This window comes from Amphiura filiformis, chromosome 1, assembly GCF_039555335.1.
Source record: "Amphiura filiformis chromosome 1, Afil_fr2py, whole genome shotgun sequence".
NCBI lineage: Eukaryota > Metazoa > Echinodermata > Ophiuroidea > Amphilepidida > Amphiuridae > Amphiura > Amphiura filiformis.
The window spans coordinates 63,928,597-63,951,579 of record NC_092628.1 but is presented as its reverse complement, the minus strand read 5'-3'; the positions used below and the strand labels follow the sequence as shown (position 1 = coordinate 63,951,579).

The 22,983-nt window shown below is 36.0% G+C and overlaps 1 protein-coding gene across 1 annotated transcript in view; it reads left to right on the top strand.

Moving 5' to 3' along the window:
• Positions 1–22,755, top strand: part of LOC140150786 (uncharacterized) — a 37,100-nt gene extending 14,345 nt beyond the window's left edge. Inside the window, 15 exon segments of the mRNA XM_072172908.1 lie at positions 893–1,100; positions 1,439–1,601; positions 3,588–3,788; positions 5,855–5,903; positions 7,521–7,682; positions 8,107–8,160; positions 8,879–8,926; positions 9,466–9,530; positions 10,101–10,187; positions 10,338–10,505; positions 11,177–11,955; positions 12,626–12,750; positions 13,276–13,362; positions 14,475–14,531; positions 15,215–22,755. Coding sequence (XP_072029009.1) covers positions 893–1,100; positions 1,439–1,601; positions 3,588–3,788; positions 5,855–5,903; positions 7,521–7,682; positions 8,107–8,160; positions 8,879–8,926; positions 9,466–9,530; positions 10,101–10,187; positions 10,338–10,505; positions 11,177–11,955; positions 12,626–12,750; positions 13,276–13,362; positions 14,475–14,531; positions 15,215–15,307 — 2,346 coding nt within the window. The 3' untranslated portion in view covers positions 15,308–22,755.
• The last annotated feature ends 228 nt before the right edge of the window (positions 22,756–22,983 follow it).

The window sequence follows — 22,983 nt, the reverse complement described above, 5'->3', positions numbered from 1 at the left end:
TTTAGAAACACTGTTAAATGTGTGTAAATGCCCAATATTGACTTGTACTTCATTGTTTTAAGAAGCACTCCCTAAGGCAAAAAAAAAAAAGTTGTTTGTTTGTCCTCCACCGCCCGCTCCTCAGATGAAGGCCTGACCAATATTTTTTTTTTTTTTTTCAATTTTTTTTTTATATAAAAATAAGTAAAATTCAATTTTTTTTCCAGATTTGGAGTATCTCTGGACCTCTTTCATGGTTGAAAATTAAAAAAAGTCCACCAAATCATTAAAAGACTATGACATGAACACAAATTATAACTTTAACTGCATATTAAAGAAACAAAATGTTTTTTTTTAAAGTCACCATGAATGATTGTAGCATTTAGCTCTAGCAAGGTCCAGAAATATGCCAAATCCGAGAAAAAAAGAATTAAAAAAAAAAAAAAATCCGCCCGCCATACGTCCTCTTTCAAAGCTGTGGAGGACAAACAAACAATTTTTTTTTTTGGCCTAATGTATCTAGCCCGACCCTAATTAGGAAGAATGATTAAACAATGGACTGATCAATTTTTCAAATTACTATGACATTTTCAATTAATACTGTGGATTATTGCTGCATCACTTGATACATTTGCATTGTAGTAAAATTAAGGTATGGTGAATTACTCCATTGTACCACAAGCTCTTTATAACCTGTGGATCATGGTAATGAACCATGCGTTGTATAAAACATTCTGTGTGATGTGATGAGAAGGATCATGGATATGGTAAGACCATCATTATAAACAATGGCTGTCAATATATTTTTATTCAAATGCTCAAGAATTATCAAAGCACATCAGGTAGTACATGTGTTGTGTATACTATTTATTGTGAATACTTTGAACATTTCAAATTTGATTTTTTTTATCAGGAAAAGGAATCTTTGCAGAAGCAATATGAAGACCAGTTGCAGGCTGTACAGAGACAGTGGTATCAGTTACAACAACAGCAACAAGAACAACAACAGGTACTACATCATCTGTTAGCAAGGCAACAAGAAAGGATAGAACACCAACAGAGGGCGCTCAAGAGACAGCGAGAGACATTGCCAAAAGACGATGAGGATCGTACTCCCACAGGTAGGCAGTTGCTGTATATGTGTGTGTTTACCATTTCATTCACAACACTGCAGACAAAATATCCAATTCTCAATTATGAGAGACAACTTGGGTATATGCACAGACAATTGTGTTGTGCGTGCTATGCAAAGACCACACGCTTACGGGGCAAAACACATCTTTTGCGATTTGGCCAATCACAGTTTTTGAATACGTCGTCGCTAGGCAAGATCATGTGACATTTTATGAAAATTTCTACAAAAAAAAAAGTGAAATACTAGAAAGATTTACATTTGAAACTACAGATTTTTAATGAAAGAGATTCTTTTTTCCTTGTGTTATTACATTCAACATTTCAGGCACCCCAGATCGTTTGTTGGAAGGTTCTGATTCAGATGGATCAAGTAATGCGTACTCAAATTTTACTTACTGGAAGATGAAAGAAGAAGACACCTACAAAGCATTACCACTGACACCAGAAAAAGAAGAGACAATCCTTGATGAAGACAAAATGGCTCCCAGGTATTGTGTGCTCTTAGATTCTGATCAGTAGGATAAGGTTTAAAAATCACTTACGACTACTTGTCAATGCTTGTTGTGATTCAACTTTCAAAATGAGGTGCAAATTTGGGATACATTTTTCTTGAAGAGGTGGTCATTGTTTTTCATTTCCCCATTAAAATTGGCATTGCACTCTATTTATTGAAGTTTGATTTGTGACACAAATTTTAATAACAAATTATTTGCCAGCCGTTACAAATATGCATTGTAGCAGTTGCATTTATTGCATTTGTGTGTTTTCTGTTGCCTCCATGGTATTTTATACTTGAAGAGTTCAAATGCAAATGCAGCATACTCGCTACATCATGTTATTTGTGAAGAAATTGTGTTAGGCATTTATGAAAAAAATAGAAAAAAAAATGTGTGTCTCAGAAAGTCAGAGAGCTATGTTCTATGCAATTGTTTTATTATTATTATTATTTTGGAAGAAAAAAAGCTAAGGGCTGCACAGGATTTCTTTTTTTATTGCATTTTGTGTAGGGCTATCTTGCAAATCCAATTTCACATCCATATGCATGCAGGTCACTGGGAGTCTTAGACTAAGACAAACCTTGGTGGTGGGGGAGGGTCTTATTGATAGTATTATTTTATTATTTAGTGTTCACTTCATTTTTATAATGATCCCAAGTTTCAATACGATACTCGGTGATTAGTGCCCTCTAAGTATCTCATTGCATAAACTCTTTATTTGCACTGCTGCAAAAGCCATCTTGTTACCAAGAAAAAGTCAAGAATCCAGGATTAAATTAAATTATAGACTAATTGAATTTTAAGCTTTGATCAAGTGTATCGCTCATTCTACAAAATCGGGTGCCAATCCACTGTAAAAATTGAAAAAATAAAAGTTGTTCAAAAAGACCTGCTTTTTCTGTTTTTTAAGAGTAAATGTATCACTACTTTCAGATGTAAAAGATTGCCAACACCACTTGTATATTTTTCTTTCAGGAAGTCATGATGTTTTTTAACACTAGAACTCAATGTAATGTGAGCTACGTTACCAGCTACAAAATGGGCTGCTTTTACTTAATCCAAGGTCATAAAAAGCAAACGAAAGATCACTTGAGTGAAATGTAACACCAATTTCACCATTTCATAGAAGTTTTAAAGATGCGTAAATGAGTGCGTAACGTAGCTCACAGTAACATAGTTCACGGGTTTTTAATGTTTTTGATGTGATTTGTGAACGTTAGAACGTTTATGCCGGTTAATTCTAATATAAATGGGGTTCGATCACTGGCACCTATCACATATTATTAGGAAGTACTTGTTATACAAGTGCATACTATGGAATTCTGGTAACGTAGCTCACCAATCTTAACATGGTCGGTCAAAATTTCAATGTTTACAAAATTTCTATGCCAAAAATGCTACAGCATCACAATTTTACTGTGATTTTTAAAAAACCTATGAGTGTTTCCTTTCAAAAGCCGCAAACTACGTTGAAATCTCTGTCTTACGTCTTTCCAATAACGTGTGTTAAAAAGGGGTAACGTAGCTCACAGCGTTTTGGTGGAAAGTGCAATTTATTTTAGAATTACACAAAGGCGTTTTAATCACTAAAAATAATGTTGATAAACAATATGATGGCACGTTATCTAATTAAAAAACAACAAATATGTAAAGATTTCGCATTTATTCAAAGAAAATATTAAGGGTCAGATTTGACACTTGAGCAGTGGAAACACATTTTTAGCGATTTTTGAGCCTTTGCCAGGGTTAATCAGGCTGAAGAAAGCATTTAAAGTATGGAAAACTATATATGTCCATGTAGATCTCATTGAGTTCTACCAGAAAAACAACATATTTGATGCCCTAAATGCTCGACAAAGTGTTTGTGGACCAAAGAATGGAAAAAGGGCTATTGGCACCTGATTTTGTAGAATGAGCGATATGTGCCTTTCATGTGTACTGGGTTTATACCATCTATGTGTTTATTTTTCCTCTCAGTTTGAGATTGAAAGAGAAGCATGCCCGCCATGTAGCAGATCTGAAGGCATACTACGAGTCTGAAATACAGGATTTGAAGGCTCAATTAACAGAGACATCTAACCTCAAAGACTACTCACCCAGTAAGGCCTTAGAGAGAACAAATGAAAGACTGCAACAAAACTGTGCTAAACTTGAAGCTGCTTTAACATTTGCCAATAGGTATGTGTACTGTACAGACTTATGTATTTGTGGGCATTTCCATTCTCATACATATACATCATACATGTTTCAAAACATTTATTCAGAAAAGAACAAATACAGAAGTAACATTGGTCATCCCATGAATATATATACAACAACGTGACAAGCAAAATGAATGAATTGTCTTTGATCAGTCTGTTTCTCAGTCTTCAAATTGGTGAGCTCATCATCTACACACATCTTTTGTTAGAGGTTTCCATGTCTTCTTTTAGGCTGGTGTTGTCCTTCTCAAGAGAGGATACTTTTGTTTCCAACTTGTTCATATGTGAGCTCTGAAATTTTATTGTTCTGTTTAGCTCCATCTCTAATGATTCCATCTGAGACATGAGGTTGTTAAGGGCTGGGGTATGAACGTTTGGACGGTATTTATTTTGGGACATTAGAGCACATCAGACATATCGAATTGCATTCTGAATACTGAAGAATGTCATTCTGATATCAAATAATTTTGATTTTTGGAATTAGCAATTTAATACACATTTTATGGCAAATCATTAAAATTTGATATTTAACAGTACTTGAAGTGAACTTTATAAATCTGATGATTTATACTTAAAGTGTATGTAGGTGGGATGAAATGCTGACGATCAATTGGAAAATTTTGGCCTTTCGTATTGAAGATATGGATTTTTTTCCTCAAAACACCAAAAAAAAAAATTAGGTCTTTTTGGGAAAAAAATCCATATCTTCAACATGAAAGGTCAAAATTTTCAATTGACCGTCGGCTTTTGCTCCCTGCTACATACACTTTAAGAATATATCATTAGATTTATATAATTCACTTCGAGGACTGTTATATATAAAATATTTGAAAAATATCAATTTTTTATAATTTGTCATAAAATTTGTATTATATTGTGATTTTCAAAAATTGAAAATTATTTGATATCAGAAAGACATGCTTCGTATTCAGAATGCAATTTGATAGGTCTGAGGTGATCTCATATCGCACAAAAAATACTGTCGAAATGCAATAAACACTCATTTTAGATCCCTTAAGAGTTGCCTGCATATTGTGTTGGAATTCTCTTATTGTTGTCTGTATGTGGTTTTGTAACTCGCTTATTGTCATGGTGGTGTTTGCCATTAATACGGGCAGTGTAAAGTCAGCACTCCGGTAACTATGGTAGTACTAGCGTCGATTTTTGTTGTTGGTTTGGGTCGCTGTCAGCTGTTTTTTATCTTATCTGTCTTCTTCTTACTACCTCTTCTTCCGACATGATAATATATTCACGGCAAAACCACTTATGTCTAACGTGATGCAGATTTAAAGTTAAATATACCACTGACAATCTGTAAAATGTGAATTGTGGTCAGAGCAATGTGTGCATGGCATGATGTTTATTCTGCCATCTAGGTTTATAATATGTGGGTTCTGTAGGTTCCACATCTTAGCGATTTGCTTGAATCTTTCATGTCCTAAGAAGGGTTTTAGAGCCTTTTCAGTCGTCCAATGCCTAGAATGTTGTTCTCCATGTTACCGGCTGTGGATGGATGTGAATCTCAGGATACACAAACAGAATTACAATATGAAGGTGTAAAATGGATCTTGTTACAAAGCGACTTAAAAAGAACAAAGAAAGTTACTCCCCCCATATCTAATATGTGATGTGATCTGTGAATACCCTTCACATGTTGCATTATCCTATTTTGTTTTATAAAGATAATAAAGGCTAAAACTCTCTGCTATTTCTTAATTTTTTCAATCCTTCTTTGCTCATAACTCTTGATAAGGCACATGTACAAAATGAAAACAGTTCTAAAAACAGTTATAAATTTCCATGTTTTTTGTCTACAAACATTCAAAATTCCACAGGTTTTCACAGATCACATCACATATTGTCCAAGGTTGGAAGTACACATGAACAAATTCTATTCCAGAAAATACTGCTTTCGTTGTACAAAATCTCACAATTTTGGTCCTAAAGGTGTCCAGTGAAATAATTTTTGGTTGTATATGATGGTCTTAAACTGCCAATGGTCTTAAAGTGCCATATTAAATTAAAACCTTTTTTCTTTCACAGTCGTATACAAGACTTGGAGAAGACAGTTGCTGCACTGGGAGAAAGACTGGTGAGTATGACACTCTTTAACATCCTGTATACAATGTATGAAATTAAAAGTAAATATTTTGGTGTTGCATATTATTTGACCTCTGTACCTTTCACAATTATTGACATTGAATCTATGGCAATCAAATGGCAAACAAATTTTAATCTTTACCCAGACCAGCAAGTGCACACTTAAAAAAAATAAATATCAGGCCGGAATTGAACCGGCAACCTTTGTAATACCAGCCCAATGCTCTAACCAACTGAACCACAGATGCATGCAGGAAGAGAGCGAAAGATTGAAATACATGGTATCGGGCTCGAATGATATTTGTCACATTCCTCACAGAAGATATCAGAACTGCAATAGCAGACAGAAATTATTAAGTATGCAGACAGAAATTATTAAGACAGAAATATATTGTTACTATAAAACGAGGTACTGGATAGAGTTTTAAACCTATACACACAGCTAAAATTTTTCTTTCACTTACATGAGCTTTTGATATGACAACTCCCTACTTGTAGTTTTTATCAAACTGATCTTAATGATATTGGATGGAAGGTCACATGACATCATGGTGTTGGCAAGGGCATGTGATCAGATGGATTGGTGTAATACTGGTTAGCAAATGTTCTCAGTACAGATCCAAATAAGTAAAATTAGGTACTCACTAGAAATATTTCGATTCCTATCAGGAATCTTGTTCACTCTGGTTTGGTGAGTGGTGGTGTTTCTAGTTGTTATCGGCAATCTTTGTGACTGATCTTGATGACGTCACATGGGTTGCTTCTGGATTGATGATCTGATCGTAGATTCGATCAAGTCTGTACGCCCCCTCGTCCTTGTTCATGGTGGTGTTGCCTCTGCTCCTAATCCAGATGGCCTCTTTGAGCCTACAGGTTGTTTTGTTAGCCTCTTGGTCGATGACTTTGGCCTCCTCCCACCCAATCACTTGATTATTAGTTGCTGTGTGTTCAGCTATGGCTGATTTGTAAGTTTCTGTGGTTGACGCCTTCCTCCGTGCTCTGGTGAAAGTTTTCTCACTAGCTTTATCTGCTTCCGATTTATGTTCTTTTAGTCTCGTAGACAAAAGGCGACCCGTTTCTCCTATGTATGTTTTTGGGCAGCTCTTACACAGAATTTCATAAACCGCCTCGGCTGTCTGGAGCGGGTCTCGCTTATCCTTTGGGTGTACAAGAGCCTTGCGGATGGTGGAATGTGGTTTTAACGATGTTGCGAAACCATGTTTCTTGAAGATTCTTGATACCCGATAAGATTATTCTCTAAATGTATTTTTATTCATTTATCATATGTAATCAACTTCTTAATAATAAGAGAGATCTTGAAGATTCAAACCAGAGTGAACAAGATTCCTGATAGGAATCGAAATATTTCTAGTGAGTACCCAATTTTACTTATTTGGATCTGTACTGAGAACATTTGCTAACCAGTGATTTATGAACGATCCTGATGAATTTGTTCAGAGTGGTATAATACTGGTGCAAATTTACCGCTGCCTTTATCTTCATTGAGTGAGCTGGATGTTGATGACTTTCCTTGCACCTTGGTTGAACCACTGGGAATGTTTTTCGTTGTCCGCATGTAACAATACTAGATATTTTTGATTCATTACAGGAAGAGGAGCCAGATGAGAGGACCACAGCTGCAAATACCATCCACAGCTTACAGCAAACAACAGATGACCTGAAACAACTGTGTCATCAGAAAGATGCACACTTGCAGGAATTGGTGAAGAGGAATCACAAATTACAGATCTCTCTGGAACAATCTTATCAGGTATAAACAGTGCTTCATTGCAAATATCTTGTAGGTACAACTGAAATCTGACATTTACAAATATTTTTATATAATAGATAAACATGTTGTTTGTTCATATGGTCAGATGCCTTCTTTAATTGAGAAATTAATTTCTTTAAATAACCATACATGAACCGTACAGAAGTTTTATACTTGTTTGTAATACTAGTAAACAAACTGGATCATTTTTGAACAAAATCTATAATTGTATCACATCAGTTGTTGAGAAGCATACTGGGTCAAAAACGAGGAACAAGGGGTAATTATACATTAGCCCTCCCCAAACAAAGGACCCCTGATATGCCCTGTGTCTATCCCATTATCAGGATATTTCATTACATTCTCCGTCTACGTGTATGTATAGTAATTATCATCTTAAAATCATGTTTCTTTTTTTTTCAAGCTTCAAGATGTCCATGCAAAAGAAGACCAAAGAGATCAAAGAATGCTAAACAGGGTGAGTCAAACCTACAATTGATTAAAAGTTACTGGGTACTTGCAAAAGGTAGACACCTTAATAGCTAGATAGATGTGAAGCTTCAAATTTGTGAGTTTTTGTTGTTTCCAAACTGGGTACAAGTTGTAAAAATACTAGAAGTAGAATCCAAACATGTTTGTTTTCCCTCCACTCAATTTTGATATACAACACCTGTGCTTCTCTATTAAAAAGTAAGTGAGAGGCTATATACACTAGGTGTATTGGGGTGTTCAGTATAAAGCCGACTATGAAAATGTAGAAAACCAACATGTATTCCTCAAGACAATCGTTATAGTTGGATCATTACATCAGTACTTTTTGTGAAGTGCTTTAGAAAAACAAAAATTTTTTGAACAGTTAACATATCTTAATCAGAACTAATTTGCAAGATATTCAACTGTCTCAGTCGATGTAAGTGTCAGGAAAAGATACCATTAATTTCAAGCAAAACTTGTGAAAAAGGATATGATGTTCGCATCCAAGGCTGTTTTTTAAATTATGTACGATGATCCTTAAGAAGAGCCCAAGACAATTTATATAGAAAAATCATCAACAACTGTAAATAACTTGGACCTGTCACATGATTGAAGATGAGCCAGTGAACAGCAATTGCTCTTTATCTACTGATTGCTATTGTATTTGCATATTTTAGATTTGAAATAATTCTATGCACTTGTGTATTTATTTGTATTCTTAGGTAATGGCAGAATATAAAACACTTGCTCAAGACCATGAACTTGCCAAGGTTGGTATACTCAAGTGAAATTGATATTGTGTTTAGATACAAAAATTATCATATACATGTACTAAGAATTATTGTGCACTGCCTATGATGATGGATACTGTACTCAACTGACTAAACCATATTTCACCCTGATGTGACAGTGATGTCAGTGCGCATTTCACTGGGTGCAGCCTCAAATCGCTAGCGTTCGCTTAAAGCTCTGGTGCACACACGCACACGCTTAAAGACACCGCATAGATGCGTGAGCGAAACGGCTGCTTCAACACATTGCCACATCAGGGTGAAAAATGGTACATAGAGTAGGTATGTATTAGCAGATAATAGTGTAACAGAGTTACTAATTCATTGCATATTTATTGATGGTATATGGTGTGCACAGAGTCAACAGGAAAGGCCTATACTAGATGGGAAGTTTTTATATAGATGAAAAAGTAGGGTAAAATGAGTGCAGGAAGTATCACATAGAAGTATATGTATGTGTTACTGCGTAGACGACAACAATCATTGGTTGATGTATATCTCTTGCCACTTTTTCACAGGCTCAACTTGGTGCTACAGAGATGCAGCTGTATGATGCCAAGGCAGAAGTAGCTGAATTGAAAAGGTAAGCAGGCAGGTGAAAAAAAAATAATATGCAAAATTTGCTAAATACTAATTAAAAGTTAGTGATGATTAACAGTGCATAATTTGATTTGAATTAAGACAAACCAACAGGATTTGAGCGCTTGTGATAACTAATAGTAGAGACTATTCCTAAAACAACATTGAACTTTTGACCTCGGACTGAGCTGCCGCGAAAGTTTTCATTGGTGAGTGCACTAAGTTGATGTCAACATGGAGTGTAACTGATGATATAACTAAAAGCAGGTTCGGCATCTCAAAAACTGTTCTGTCCTTAGTAATGCAGGGCTATATATTTTTACAGAAGAGCTTACTTTATCCATACCTTAATCATCAAGAGAAGTTTTACTTTTCCATGATTAGACATGTTTTCAATGGGTAAAAGTGCATTTTCTTCCTTAAGTTCCACAGTGTTTATATAATTCCATATCCTAAAACGTAAAAGTAAATGTAAACATATGCGTGTTTATATACCCCTGGAACTTTTAAGGTGTATAATAGTAGAAACAAAGTTGATATCATGCCTTTTGCAAACAAACTTTTTATTTTACAGGAAAGTATCACATTTGGAAGTGGAAGTCAAGCGTCTCAGTCATGAGAGGGACAAAACCCAACACAGAGGAATGACATCAGGATCTGGGTAAGATCGTGACTTTTTAGCACCTGCATTTTTAGATTTCATTGACTTGGCCCAATAAACACCAAGTTACATGTAATAGAATTCTGTGATGCCAGAAACCCATATATTACAGTAATCTGTATTTTATTTTTGTGATCAAATCTATATTAGATCAATTCTCACTCTCAGCGGCCCTGATCAACACAGTTCACATACGGCACCATCACCAGAAGAGAGAAAGTTTCTGAAATCCACTGCCGGCTACAATGTATTTACAGGTGAAGAAGTCATAGATGATACAAGTAGTGAGAGTCTCCATCAGGCCTCCGATACAGAAAGGTATGGCTTATAAGTGTAGATTATTTACTGTGTAAGAGATAGATGTGCCTAACAAGACTGTATGAATTAGATGGAGGTCACACAATTATTGAATTTTTATATCTATATTTGTAACTTTGTTTCACCGCACCACATGAACTATGACCAGATCATCAGGATTTTGTGGACCTTCAGGCCTTTGGTTTACTGGGGTAATAATGGCACATAGACAGAGCTTATAAGTCAACTGGGGAAGAATGTTTTTTAATCAATCTGATCCTCAAGCAGTATCTTATCACAGAATTGAAACTTTACAGAGAAAAAAGGAGTGATTTCAAAATTTTAAACTTCGCCCTCAACTTCTGGATGAGAAGATGCTAGAAAAGATTAATAGCTCAATTTGTAGAGCAGTAAGTTAAGGTCCCAAGTTTAAATACTGAATGGTCAGTTTCCCCTAGCTGCCATTACTAAATCCATTTGTTTTTTGTAAGCATACCCATTCATTTAGGCTACCTTTTTCTGCAGGTTGGAGACTGCATTTGTGCTATAATATATTGGACATGATTTGTAAAGTTTAACCCAATATTTTTTTCCTCTTTTTATATTTTATGTTTGTTGTTGTGTTGCATAATTGTCAAAATCATCATGGATTAATTTTTTATTGATTTCATTTTTATTATCTTCTCATCCAGCAGTCAAGAAAGATCGGGAAAAGCACCTAGATCAGCAGAACGTAATCGCCCACCTGACCTTACACTGCAACCAGGTCCATTTGATTCTGACCTTGATGAGCGACCGATATCTCCCATGATGAAAGCAGCTGCCCAATTCCAGCGTTGGCAAGGTGAAGATGTTGAATTCTCTGGTGTGATACAGGATCCTCCAAGGACTGCATCAGGAAATGAAAGCATCGAATCTGATGATGATGAGGGTGATGGTACATTACAAAATGTTTCCACTCAAACATTGAATAGTGTTGCAGAAGAAAGACGTTCTGAGACTGATCACCTGTCTAACTCTATGGGAAGTCCTGCTGTAGATTCTAGTATTCACATATGGCCTGAGTCGGAACCTAGAAAGAAAACTACAAGGTCACCTGATGTTAAACCACCAGAGCGTGAACCGGCTACATCCCCACGCCAGCTTGCAAGGGAAAGCTTGGCAAGGTATGCAAAGTCACAATCAAGTTCACATTCAAATGGGTTGACTAATCAATCAAGAAGTCAGTCGTCAAGTCCCAGAAGAAATTTGGCCTCTCAATTTCAGGCAGCAGCGGCAGCAGCAGAACATGAGCGAGGATCACCATTGGGGAGTTCAGACAAGATGGACTCTCCGTTAAGATCGGGGTATGGTCATCAGATAGCAAGCAGTACTAGCAGCAGGTATTCATCAAGAAGAGGTTTGTTAGAAGGAAGAGAAGGATTGTCATCTACAAGTTCAAGGAATAGAAGTGTCACACACATGCCAGCTGGTAAGTTCAATTTCATTTTCAGTTAGGGATGAAATCAAAACTCAACCGGCGGTTGACCACTGGTTCCGTCCGGTTGCTATTGTTCTAAATAAGGGCAACCGGATGGAACCGCCGGTCGAGGTTTGATTTCATCAATTATGCCACTTATCTGAAGGGAATTTGATTGAAGTGTCTACCACTGATCTAAAGAGAATATTTGTTGTGTGATCTTTGAAACCCTTCACATGGTGAAATTTTTAACTTTTGAATTTTGCAGACAAAAAGACTTGGAAATTTAGAACTCCTTTTATAACTGGTTTCATTTTGTACCTGTGACTTCAATATCAAAAGTTATGAGCAACGAAGCATTGATAAAACAAAGAAATAGTTATTACCATTTATTATCATTATAAAACAAAATTGGAAAATGCGACATATGAAGGGTTTTGTTAGATCACATCACATTTTTGAAGACTCCATAGGATGGAAATAAATTTCTTCAAGATCATACCTGCTTGGTGTACAAACAAGTTTCGGCCTACTTACGGATCTGATTATTACGAACATGTACTAAAGTGCTTGCACCAAGCTGCAAAGTAAAATGAACATAAAAGCACATACACCGTAGAGTTCTCATAATGGCAATTACTACTCAGAATAATCTATAGGATGAGGTTATGTTTGATTGCAGAAAAAGAAAGTTCTGTTGAGACGACATTAGCAAGAGTGAGAGCCGGGGATGTGTTAACCAGACAGGACTGGCAAAATGGATCTGTCTTGCAGAAATCATCAGGATTTAGCCCAAGAACACCCAAGGTATGGATGAACAGAATGCAGCACAATTTATCATTACACTGGGTTTCAGAGAAGAACGGCAGTCCCTTGCTCGGATTGACATGAGCGCCCTGTTAATGAGCGACATACGCGGGGCTTTGTGTTCACTTCAAGGGCGCCAATCTGCGCCGATCAACTATTTGACGCACAATCGGCCAATCAGTTTATCGGTCTGTTGCTGTGATTGTCAGATGATTGATTCAGCCAATCAGAACCCCACTTCCGTGTTTACGCTCTGCACACTCTCAAAATGTAAACAAGTGCCGTTCTTCTCTGACAAAAACTGTAGCATTATATCTTATTGACTGAGGATCATGTATCAGAGGTTTAGAACTACATGTTTTGTTTTGCAAAGCACTAACTTCATAGAGTACAGGGCAACTTGTCACACTGTAATAAAATATTATGTGTAAGCATGAACACAGAAATTAGAAAAGTGTTTTCATTTTGTAACCAAATCTTAATCATTATTCTTATTATTTTGTTCTGTATATTTGTCATTATCAGAATCCAGAAGAAATTGGTAACAAAATCATGCAGAAGCTTGAAGAACATGAAAGAAGATTGGATGAGCTGATGCTGGAAAAGAGAAAGGTATATAGATTGAACTGTGTGGTATAGCTTGTCAATTTTATTATATTTATTTATAACTAATAAAAACCTTAGGAGGTGTATTCCTAGACAGGAGGTCAAGTTTGGGAGTCCTGTTTGGGAGTATTCCAGGCCCCACTCTTGCCAAGTAGAAACCATTATAGATAACTAGTATGCAGCCGTAATTATGTAACAATTTATTTGAATCAAATTGTCCATGTATATTTCAGCCTATTAGTATTAAATGGGTAAAAGTATTAAATGAACAATTTAATATCACATTTGAACGATTGATATACTCAATATGCATTATCTAATGTTGTGTGTAATTTGTCAAGAGCAAGTCAACATTAATGCTCTGCTGCGTATTGTGACAGTTGCAGTATAGAAAAAACACAATTTTCAGAATGTTTTAACATATGATGAAATGCAATCACTGCATGATATGTATGAATGGGCTTTCATACATACTCACGATATAACGACTTTTCTGATTGGATTTGCGCCCTTTTTTGCTTGTCATAAATTCCGTTTATGACCAGTACGCAGGGCATAAACAAGCTGCGCCACGCAGCGTTGGAACCCAATTAACACAATCCACGATTTGCTAGTGTTGCGTACACGCGAATGTAACCGCGCCCATCTCACGCGGAGCGCAAAGGATTACGCGGAGCGCAAAGGATCACGCGTTGACTCCCGGCAGTTGACCTCATGAGCCGAACTACTTCCTGCAAGTAGGCCTACTCATTTTCTCCCAATTTTTGAAGGAAAACGGTATGGAAATGTTATTTAAACGTGTAAACCTTTATTATTTTCATTTGTATTGAATTGCTAACAATGTTCAGAATGTTGGGTATGTATGAACGGGGTTCATTCATAGGATTTCGGGCATGATCGTTGATTTATGCCCTCGGCTCACGCCTCGGGCCCTCAATCCTATGAATGAACCCCTAATTATTAATTGATTAGAGGTCGTGATCATTGTTTACACCCTAGTCTCTGCTTCAGGCATAAACAGATGCCAATATAGACATAGTTTTAGATTTGGCCCTATTCAGTGGCTCTTCACAGATAGTAATGTCTTACAAATTCATCTTTTGTGTTGTATTTTTCAGTTGGAGTCAGATTTAAGTCATTTGCCGACTTCAGGGAGAGGAGCAAGACAACAGCAGGTAAGAAGAAATAGGATGGAAAACTGCAAATATTTTGCCCAAGAAATTTTGTAATATGGGTGGGGGTTGATATAAAATTAGCAAATTTGCCCGATTAAAACAAAAGCACGCTTAGAATATACCACAAACTTAATCATGCACTGCACGACCATCAAAACATTGAACACTTTCTTTCTTTTCTGGCAATTTGAACGCATATTTGACTATGTAGTGGACAGGGATGCTAGATTTCCTACAATTGTAGGATTTCCTACTTTTTGTTAATTCAAATTTCTACATTTTTATTTATATTTAGCCTGTTTTGAGACTTAATAGCCCAAATTTACGCACTTTTTCAGACTTTTCCTGCAAAGTCACTTCAGGCCGCTATCATCCCTGAGTGGGCACCGCATTCAATTTGCTGTGTTATGTAGGAGTAACATGGTACACAATTGGTGTGGAAAATCATACCATGCTACACACACATTAAACATGCTGTTGCCAGTGTGTGATTGGTTGTGGTGTTTACAATGCAATATCTTGCTGAACAAATTTTTGAAGATTTTGATCATCTGCTGAAAAGTTGTATTGCTATTTGTCCAGTTTAATGTGATCGAACGGTTGTTTTAAAATGTTCCTGGACTTTGTGTTACATATCCGAATTACATTTTTGAAAATGAGATTTGATTTTGTTTTTTTAATAGGAAAAAGTTGAAGATGAGCTTGAGAAAGTGTCTAGAGAACTGGGCTCTGTACGGATGCTACTGAGGAAGTACAATGCACTGAAGACGTCATGATGATGATGTAGACATGCAGTCTAATGTGGTTTGTGTGTGTAAGAATGATTAGCAATAATCTGAACATGAATATTTTCTGTGTAGCAGGGCCAGTACAGAGCTGAATGATGAAACCAGAATAATGTATTCATACTGCCCATTCAGCAAATTACTTCAGCTGTGTTCGTCTGCTCTGTCTGATTATCACGTAAAAAGAACTAGGTCACACGATACTACACAGTTTGACTAGCGAATGAGGTGCCAATGTGATGATGATGTGATTCAATTAGCCAATCAGAACCACACTTCCGTATACGCCATAAACTGCGCCAAATTAGCAGACCGCTGAAGTTCTGTGCTGAAAACTATACCATTTGAACATTATTTTATATCACAATTTGACCAAAAATGAATTCCAAAAATGTTCCAAAAATTGAAAGTGTGTGTTAAATAATGATAATAATTTTAAGTGAACTTTGACATCCGGGTAGTCTGCAGCTTTTGCCATTTTATATTGATATTACGTTAGAGGCAGTAATTGTGCAATTCATGGTAAATTACCATAATTTTCAATCTAAGAATAGACAATCCATCTGTAAATATGCAATTATTTATTTTAACAAGTGACAAAAAAACAAAACAAAACAAAAACCCTGTTCTACGGGAGGACAGACTTTTCAAGAAGGGTCAGTTAGGCAAGATTTTTTTTTTTTTAAATTTTTTTATCTCGAATAAAATCACAGAAAGCTCAAAAAATCTAAAAAAAGTGCAATTTTTGATAATATATTTGCTGCAGTCAAAATCAATTCACTGCAGCTGTTTTTACTTGTATACAGCTTAAAAAACAATCCCCAAATGCAAAATTTGGATTGGTCAGGCCTGTAAAACAGTGTTTTTTTGTTGTTTCCAGTTGCCTAAGTAGTTGGTATTTTCACATTATTAATTAAATTAAAGAGAAAGTGGAACTATTTTTGCACCATCAACAAACTGAGTTGGCAGCTATTATATATTTGTTAAAAGGATGCCTTATTGATAGCGCTGTATTTGTTACTATGGTCTCATATTTGTTATTCATATGTTGCATATAGTTGTGTTTTATGGTGCAAAAATAGTTTCATGAAATAGAATAATAATTTCAGGAAATTACGGGTAGAGATGAGGGCATTTCTGATTTTAATCACTTTTAGGGGTTATGTAGGAGCCTCGTATGTGAATATGGAGTCATATCAAGCATAATAAGTTGTCATGTAGTAATGTCCATGTTATTGACTAAAACATGTTGCAATTTTGCATTGAAATAGGACCTTTGGTTCATGAGATATGAAAATACAAAAGAAATTGAACACATCTTGGCCATATCTCAAATTTGATTTGGCAAAAAATTGACTCATTATTTTGCTTGATCATGTCCCATATGTAGCCAGTTTCACAGACTTGTTGGATGTCTTCATGTTATCAAATTTAACATGATTGGATTTGCAGATCAATTATGTGTTGAAAGTCTGTGTGGAATTGAGGGTCATTGACCTCAGTTGTAACCAGTAGACACAGACAAATACCAAGGATTGACCGACCATCAAACACAAATTTTAAAAATACATTCCACTTTTATAGTATTAGCTAATGAAAGTAAAGCATAACATATTTCAGTATTTGTATCTATATATAGGCCTATATATTTGTTTTAAGCCACATTTTTGAATTAAAATTGTAGTGTTAGTGAAGTAAGTTGAATACTACCGAGCCACCTGAAATGTAATCCAAATACGTCCTAAAGAAAGGGTCAGGCTAGGAGATCTCAGATTCTGCCGCGGTTGTGTGTCCCTCATGGAAGAAAAAAGTAGTTTTGATTGTTTTTAACATGAACATACTTCAAATATTCAAGTGTGTATGTGCTTGTTTGCAATTAAACCTTTGTAACAGATTAGCTTCAGTTGTTCTTTGAAGTTGGAAAAACTACCGTATGTACATATAAATTATTTGATCCCTGAGAATTCTAATCCAATGACAGATACACATAACTATATAGGGAGGAGTCAAAGATCTTCTAGTCTAACCTTTCTGGTCCTAAACCAAAGTTTATGCTTGATAAAGAATAAGCACCTTGATGTTACAGAAGTAACAGGGATAGTGTATAAGGTAGGTGTAACTTTGCCAATACTTCATCCAAAATATAGTCATGCAGCCAATGATGTATCATGAGATCAAAGATAATTAGAGTAGATATACTATTTTTTTGGAGATATCTATAGTGGATCTCCATTTTACATTTACATGTACCGACTGTTGTGTCTAGCAAATGGACAGCATTTATCCATTATCATTTTCCTTCCTTTGAATGTTTTGCCACGCTTTTGGAAAGATCTTTGCCCATTGCTAAGAGGTTCTTGTTAATGATTTGCCATGGTGCCTTACATTTATGACTTGATAGTCCATCTCTTTGAATGCTCACTCATCAGTGCATCAATACCTAAATGTATGTCTGAACAATTCTGTACAACTTTAATTTCATTAACTTTTTTCCTACCACTTTATTATTTTTATTAGAAAGATAGCATAATGCTTGTTCTTCAGACATTAGGATTGTCTTTTAAAATTATACATTTTGAGCTATGAAACATCCCCAAATGTAAGTCTGCAAAGGGTAATACACATTTGGATTGAATATTTGTTAGTGGAACAGCTAGTGCCAAACATCTTCTCCCTCAAAGTCTGCTGGGCTGTCTTTTGTATTTTCCAGAGGAGCATTGAAATACTCCCCTGGAGCTTTCAAGGAGAGCGGTGGTAAAAAGCTCCCCTGGAATAGTTGAAGAGAGTGGTGGAGTGGTTTACATGGTTTAGGAGAGCAGTTTTGAATATTTGGCAAGGGAGGTAAAATAGCAATCATAATTAATCAAAGCACTATTTATTGTAGAATACATGGAAACTTTATCAAGCAATTATGGCTAAATATGAACTTACTTTGCCTGCCAATGTTGTATTTTGTTACGAATTTGGTCCCATCGATATAAGTTTGTATCATCTTCCTAGCTGCACATCCTATACGGGGGAATCTTTCACAATGTTTTTTTCTTGTTGTCTGCAAACATTCCACCAAACTTTCTTGATAAACACTGTTCCATCGATCACTTCCTTTTCATATCCTATATCTTTGAATCACCATGTCTTAAATGTGGATAGCTGAACTTACTGAGTATTAACAATGAAGTTTCTATAATGCACTGCCATAAAAACTACAAAGCAATATGTTAACAACTAAGTTTTCCCAAAAATAATGCAGGGAATGAGAAACATTTATTTTTTCCTTGCTGTTGTATATGTGTGTATCAGATTTAACTGAGGAAAAAGAAATCTCTGATGATGGTGATCATCATCATCATCATCCCCAGATATACAAGGGCTGGAGTAAAATAATCACAGAAACCTAAATTAGCCATCATAGTCCAATGCTTTAAGCCATTTTGTCCATAGTGGTCACTAGACCATTGGGTCATGTTATATGACCAACTCGAAAAAGTTTCCTCTAGAATCACAAGACGGCTTTTCTGATTTGGATATGTTCTAAAAGTGTATGAATGTAAAATTGAAATGAATAAATTAAGAATATGAATAAGTGTCAACTTCAATAAACAAATATAAGGATTTAAAATAAATTTACTGATATGGCCACATTTTTGGCATTTGTATGGTTTTTCACAGTATGCAGTTTCTGTTTCCTCAAGTTGCTGTTGAAACAAAAATTGTTGCATATATTACACTTGTATGGTCACTTCTTTGGACTTGTATTGTCGCTCTCTGAGAGTTCTTTGTGTACCTCAAGATTGCTCCTCTGCACATATTTGCCAGAAAAAGTAATAAAAAATTGGGTTTTGCCTTAAGAAGTTGTCGTTTTTGGATGGCCAGTAGGTGATCTCTGAAAGAGATGGACTACATTAGCCCTAAGGACTGGAATAAAAGATCCACAGGAAACATAAAATGTAACATTTATTGTATACTTGAAAATTGCAATATATATACTTACATAGAGGCCAATTCTTCTAAAATGAAATAAAATCTATCACGCCCTCCAGGGCCATACTCATCACATATTGAAGGACTGGAATAAACACAGGAAACATAAAATGTAACATTTATTGTATAATTGAAAATTACAATATACTTACATCTTCTTCACCCCATATAGAAGGGCTGGCATGTAATATAATTGTACTCTCATAGCAACGGATTCAATCATGTTACACACGTTTGTGTATAAATTAACAAATCCATGTTTATTTGTTGGCACCGGTATGAAGTCTCTGATGTCTTGTTAGGTTGCTTTTACTTGAAAATATCTTGCCACATATGTTGCATTTGTATGGTTTTTTCCCAGGTGTGTGTCCTTTCATGTTGCATGAGATCACTTTTCCTATGAAATTGGTTTATACACACTCCACGTGTGTACTTTTTCTCTCCTGTATGTATTCTGCTGTGTCTGGTATCTGGTTAAATGGCTCTCCTGAATGGTTCAATCATGTTACATCAGAAATTAACAAGTCTTCACTTGATGTTTTTGATATATTTTTATACCACTCGAGCAGCTAAAGCTATCCTTGCCATATCCAAAATATGCGGACCATTTAATTCTTATTATTTTCTCCACATCATTACATAAACCTTATACACATATATTTTGACACCCAGAATGACATAGTCTCCCACTGAATGTATGCAAAGCACGACCTTCAACACAAAAAAATGTGAAGGCTATTTAGCATAACAAAAGGTTAGTTCCCTGACAGATGTACACAGTTCTGTAGGGCATGGAAATTTGCATAATAAAATACAATGTCAAAATAGACAAGTAAATAGACATGTGGAGACAAAATATATGCAAAATAGGCCAAACGCTTGGGCCTAATGTAAATAGATGCTTGGAGATCAGGAAAAGAGGGATGGGAATTTGCACACAATTGACATTGGTACAGTGAATGCAAAGTCAAAACAACAACCTAATTGAGCCTACTTCTTTGTAATTCTTGCGTGACGACATTTTGAAATAAGTTCGGATCTTTTGTCTAAGAGGGTTTCTTCACCCTGATCAGACATTTTGAGAATAGAAAGTTTTTCCTATAGGCAAAGGTTACATTGTCCAGATTCGCGTCTCTTGGTATTTGATCTTTTCATTATTTCCCAATTAATTTCATAATTGGAATTGTTCCTTTTAAGATTCCAAACATGTTTGGAAAGTTCTGTCTCTTTCTCATATTTTTTTATGTCTGAAAGACTTTGTATGATTACAGAATTTGTTCATGGTCTATGATTTGACACAGTTTAAACATCAAATAATATGGTCATTTCTATGAGGTGCAATGTGTAGACTTTAATGAAACCTGCCTTCAGCGCATGCACCCAAATACAATACATCAAGTATCTTATGTTGATGTGGGCCCTACCCTTCAGCTTCCACTTTTCTGTTCTTTCTTGCAGCTTTTGCAGCCATATATGGCTACTTGTTCCTCACCATATCTAATGAAATTGATCAGGATTAATTGGTTTTATGCAGTTCTTGCATCCATGCTGTCACCTGTTCTTCATACCTTGCATAGTTTGTCTACATGGTTTCCAATGAAATGGCCACCTTGATAAGCAGCCAGTTTGACTTTGTGCTTCTTTAGTACATCATCCATGCTGTCACCTGTTCTTCATACATTGCATAGTTTGTCTACATGGTTTCCAATGAAATGGCCACCTTGATAAGCAGCCAGTTTGACTTTGTGCTTCTCTAGTACATCATCCATGCTGTCACCTGTTCTTCATTCCTTGCATAGTTTGTCTACATGGTTTCCAGTGAAATGGCCACCTTGATAAGCAGCCAGTTTGACTTTGTGCTTCTTTAGTACATCATCCATGCTGTCACCTGTTCTTCATTCCTTGCATAGTTTGTCTACATGGTTTCCAGTGAAATGGCCACCTTGATAAGCAGCCAGTTTGACTTTGTGCTTCTTTAGTACATCATCCATGCTGTCACCTGTTCTTCATACCTTGCATAGTTTGTCTACATGGTTTCCAATGAAATGGCCACCTTGATAAGCAGCCAGTTTGACTTTGTGCTTCTCTAGTACATCATCCATGCTGTCACCTGTTCTTCATACCTTGCATAGTTTGTCTACATGGTTTCCAATGAAATGACCACCTTGATAAGCAGCCAGTTTGACTTTGTGCTTCTTTAGTACATCATCCATGCTGTCACCTGTTCTTCATACATTGCATAGTTTGTCTACATGGTTTCCAGTGAAATGGCCACCTTGATAAGCAGCCAGTTTGACTTTGTGCTTCTCTAGTACATCATCCATGCTGTCACCTGTTCTTCATACCTTGCATAGTTTGTCTACATGGTTTCCAATGAAATGGCCACCTTGATAAGCAGCCAGTTTGACTTTGTGCTTCTTTAGTACATCATCCATGCTGTCACCTGTTCTTCATACCTTGCATAGTTTGTCTACATGGTTTCCAATGAAATGGCCACCTTGATAAGCAGCCAGTTTGACTTTGTGCTTCTCTAGTACATCATCCATGCTGTCACCTGTTCTTCATTCCTTGCATAGTTTGTCTACATGGTTTCCAATGAAATGGCCACCTTGATAAGCAGCCAGTTTGACTTTGTGCTTCTTTAGTACATCATCCATGCTGTCACATGTTCTTCATTCCTTGCATAGTTTGTCTACATGGTTTCCAGTGAAATGGCCACCTTGATAAGCAGCCAGTTTGACTTTGTGCTTCTTTAGTACATCATCCATGCTGTCACCTGTTCTTCATACCTTGCATAGTTTGTCTACATGGTTTCCAGTGAAATGGCCACCTTGATAAGCAGCCAGTTTGACTTTGTGCTTCTTCAGTACATCATCCATGCTGCTTACCAAATGCCCACACCCATATTTCAATTCTTCATGTTCAAGTTGCTTTTCCTGAGAAGAAATGGGATGAAGAGATGTTTATACTAGTGGTAGAATTATAGTCCAGCCAGCTGTACTTATAGATGACAACTATGCTTAAATATCTGATGTTGATGTGGGCCTTACCCTTCAACCACCACTTTTCAGTTCTTTCTTGCAAGTTGCAGCCATATATGGCTACTCGTTCCTCACTATCTCTATTGAAATTGATCAGGATTAAAGACAAAACTTTTTAATTAAATGCTGTAAGCATCTGTAGTAAACAGTAATAATTGAGGAAATTTAAATATAAGTGATATGATCTGTGAAAATCCTTCGCATCTCTCATTTTATATCTTATTTTTTTGGTAAAGATAATCATTTGCTCATAACTTTACAGTACATGCACTTACGTACATGTAGTCTCTGAGGCTGGGAAGCTCCCTCCTATACAGATGCAGCTTTATTAGCTGGGAGGGAAAAAAGTAAAAATTTGCAGAGAGGATTAATGATCTTGCTTCACCTTTTGTCTTGATAAATTGCTTTGTGTGGGATACTCTTCTTTGCCACAGATACTGCATTGGTATGGTGTTTCTGTGTGTCTTCTTTCTTATTTTTTAGAATCACCTTGTTGATGAAATGCCATTGCACAAGTTGCACGATAAAAACTCTTGCCTCCTGTGTGTATTCTACTATATATCTTCTCAGATTGCTTTCTTGTGTGAATACTTTGGAGCATATATCGAACCCGAATGGTTGTGGATGGATTTCATGATCTTTACG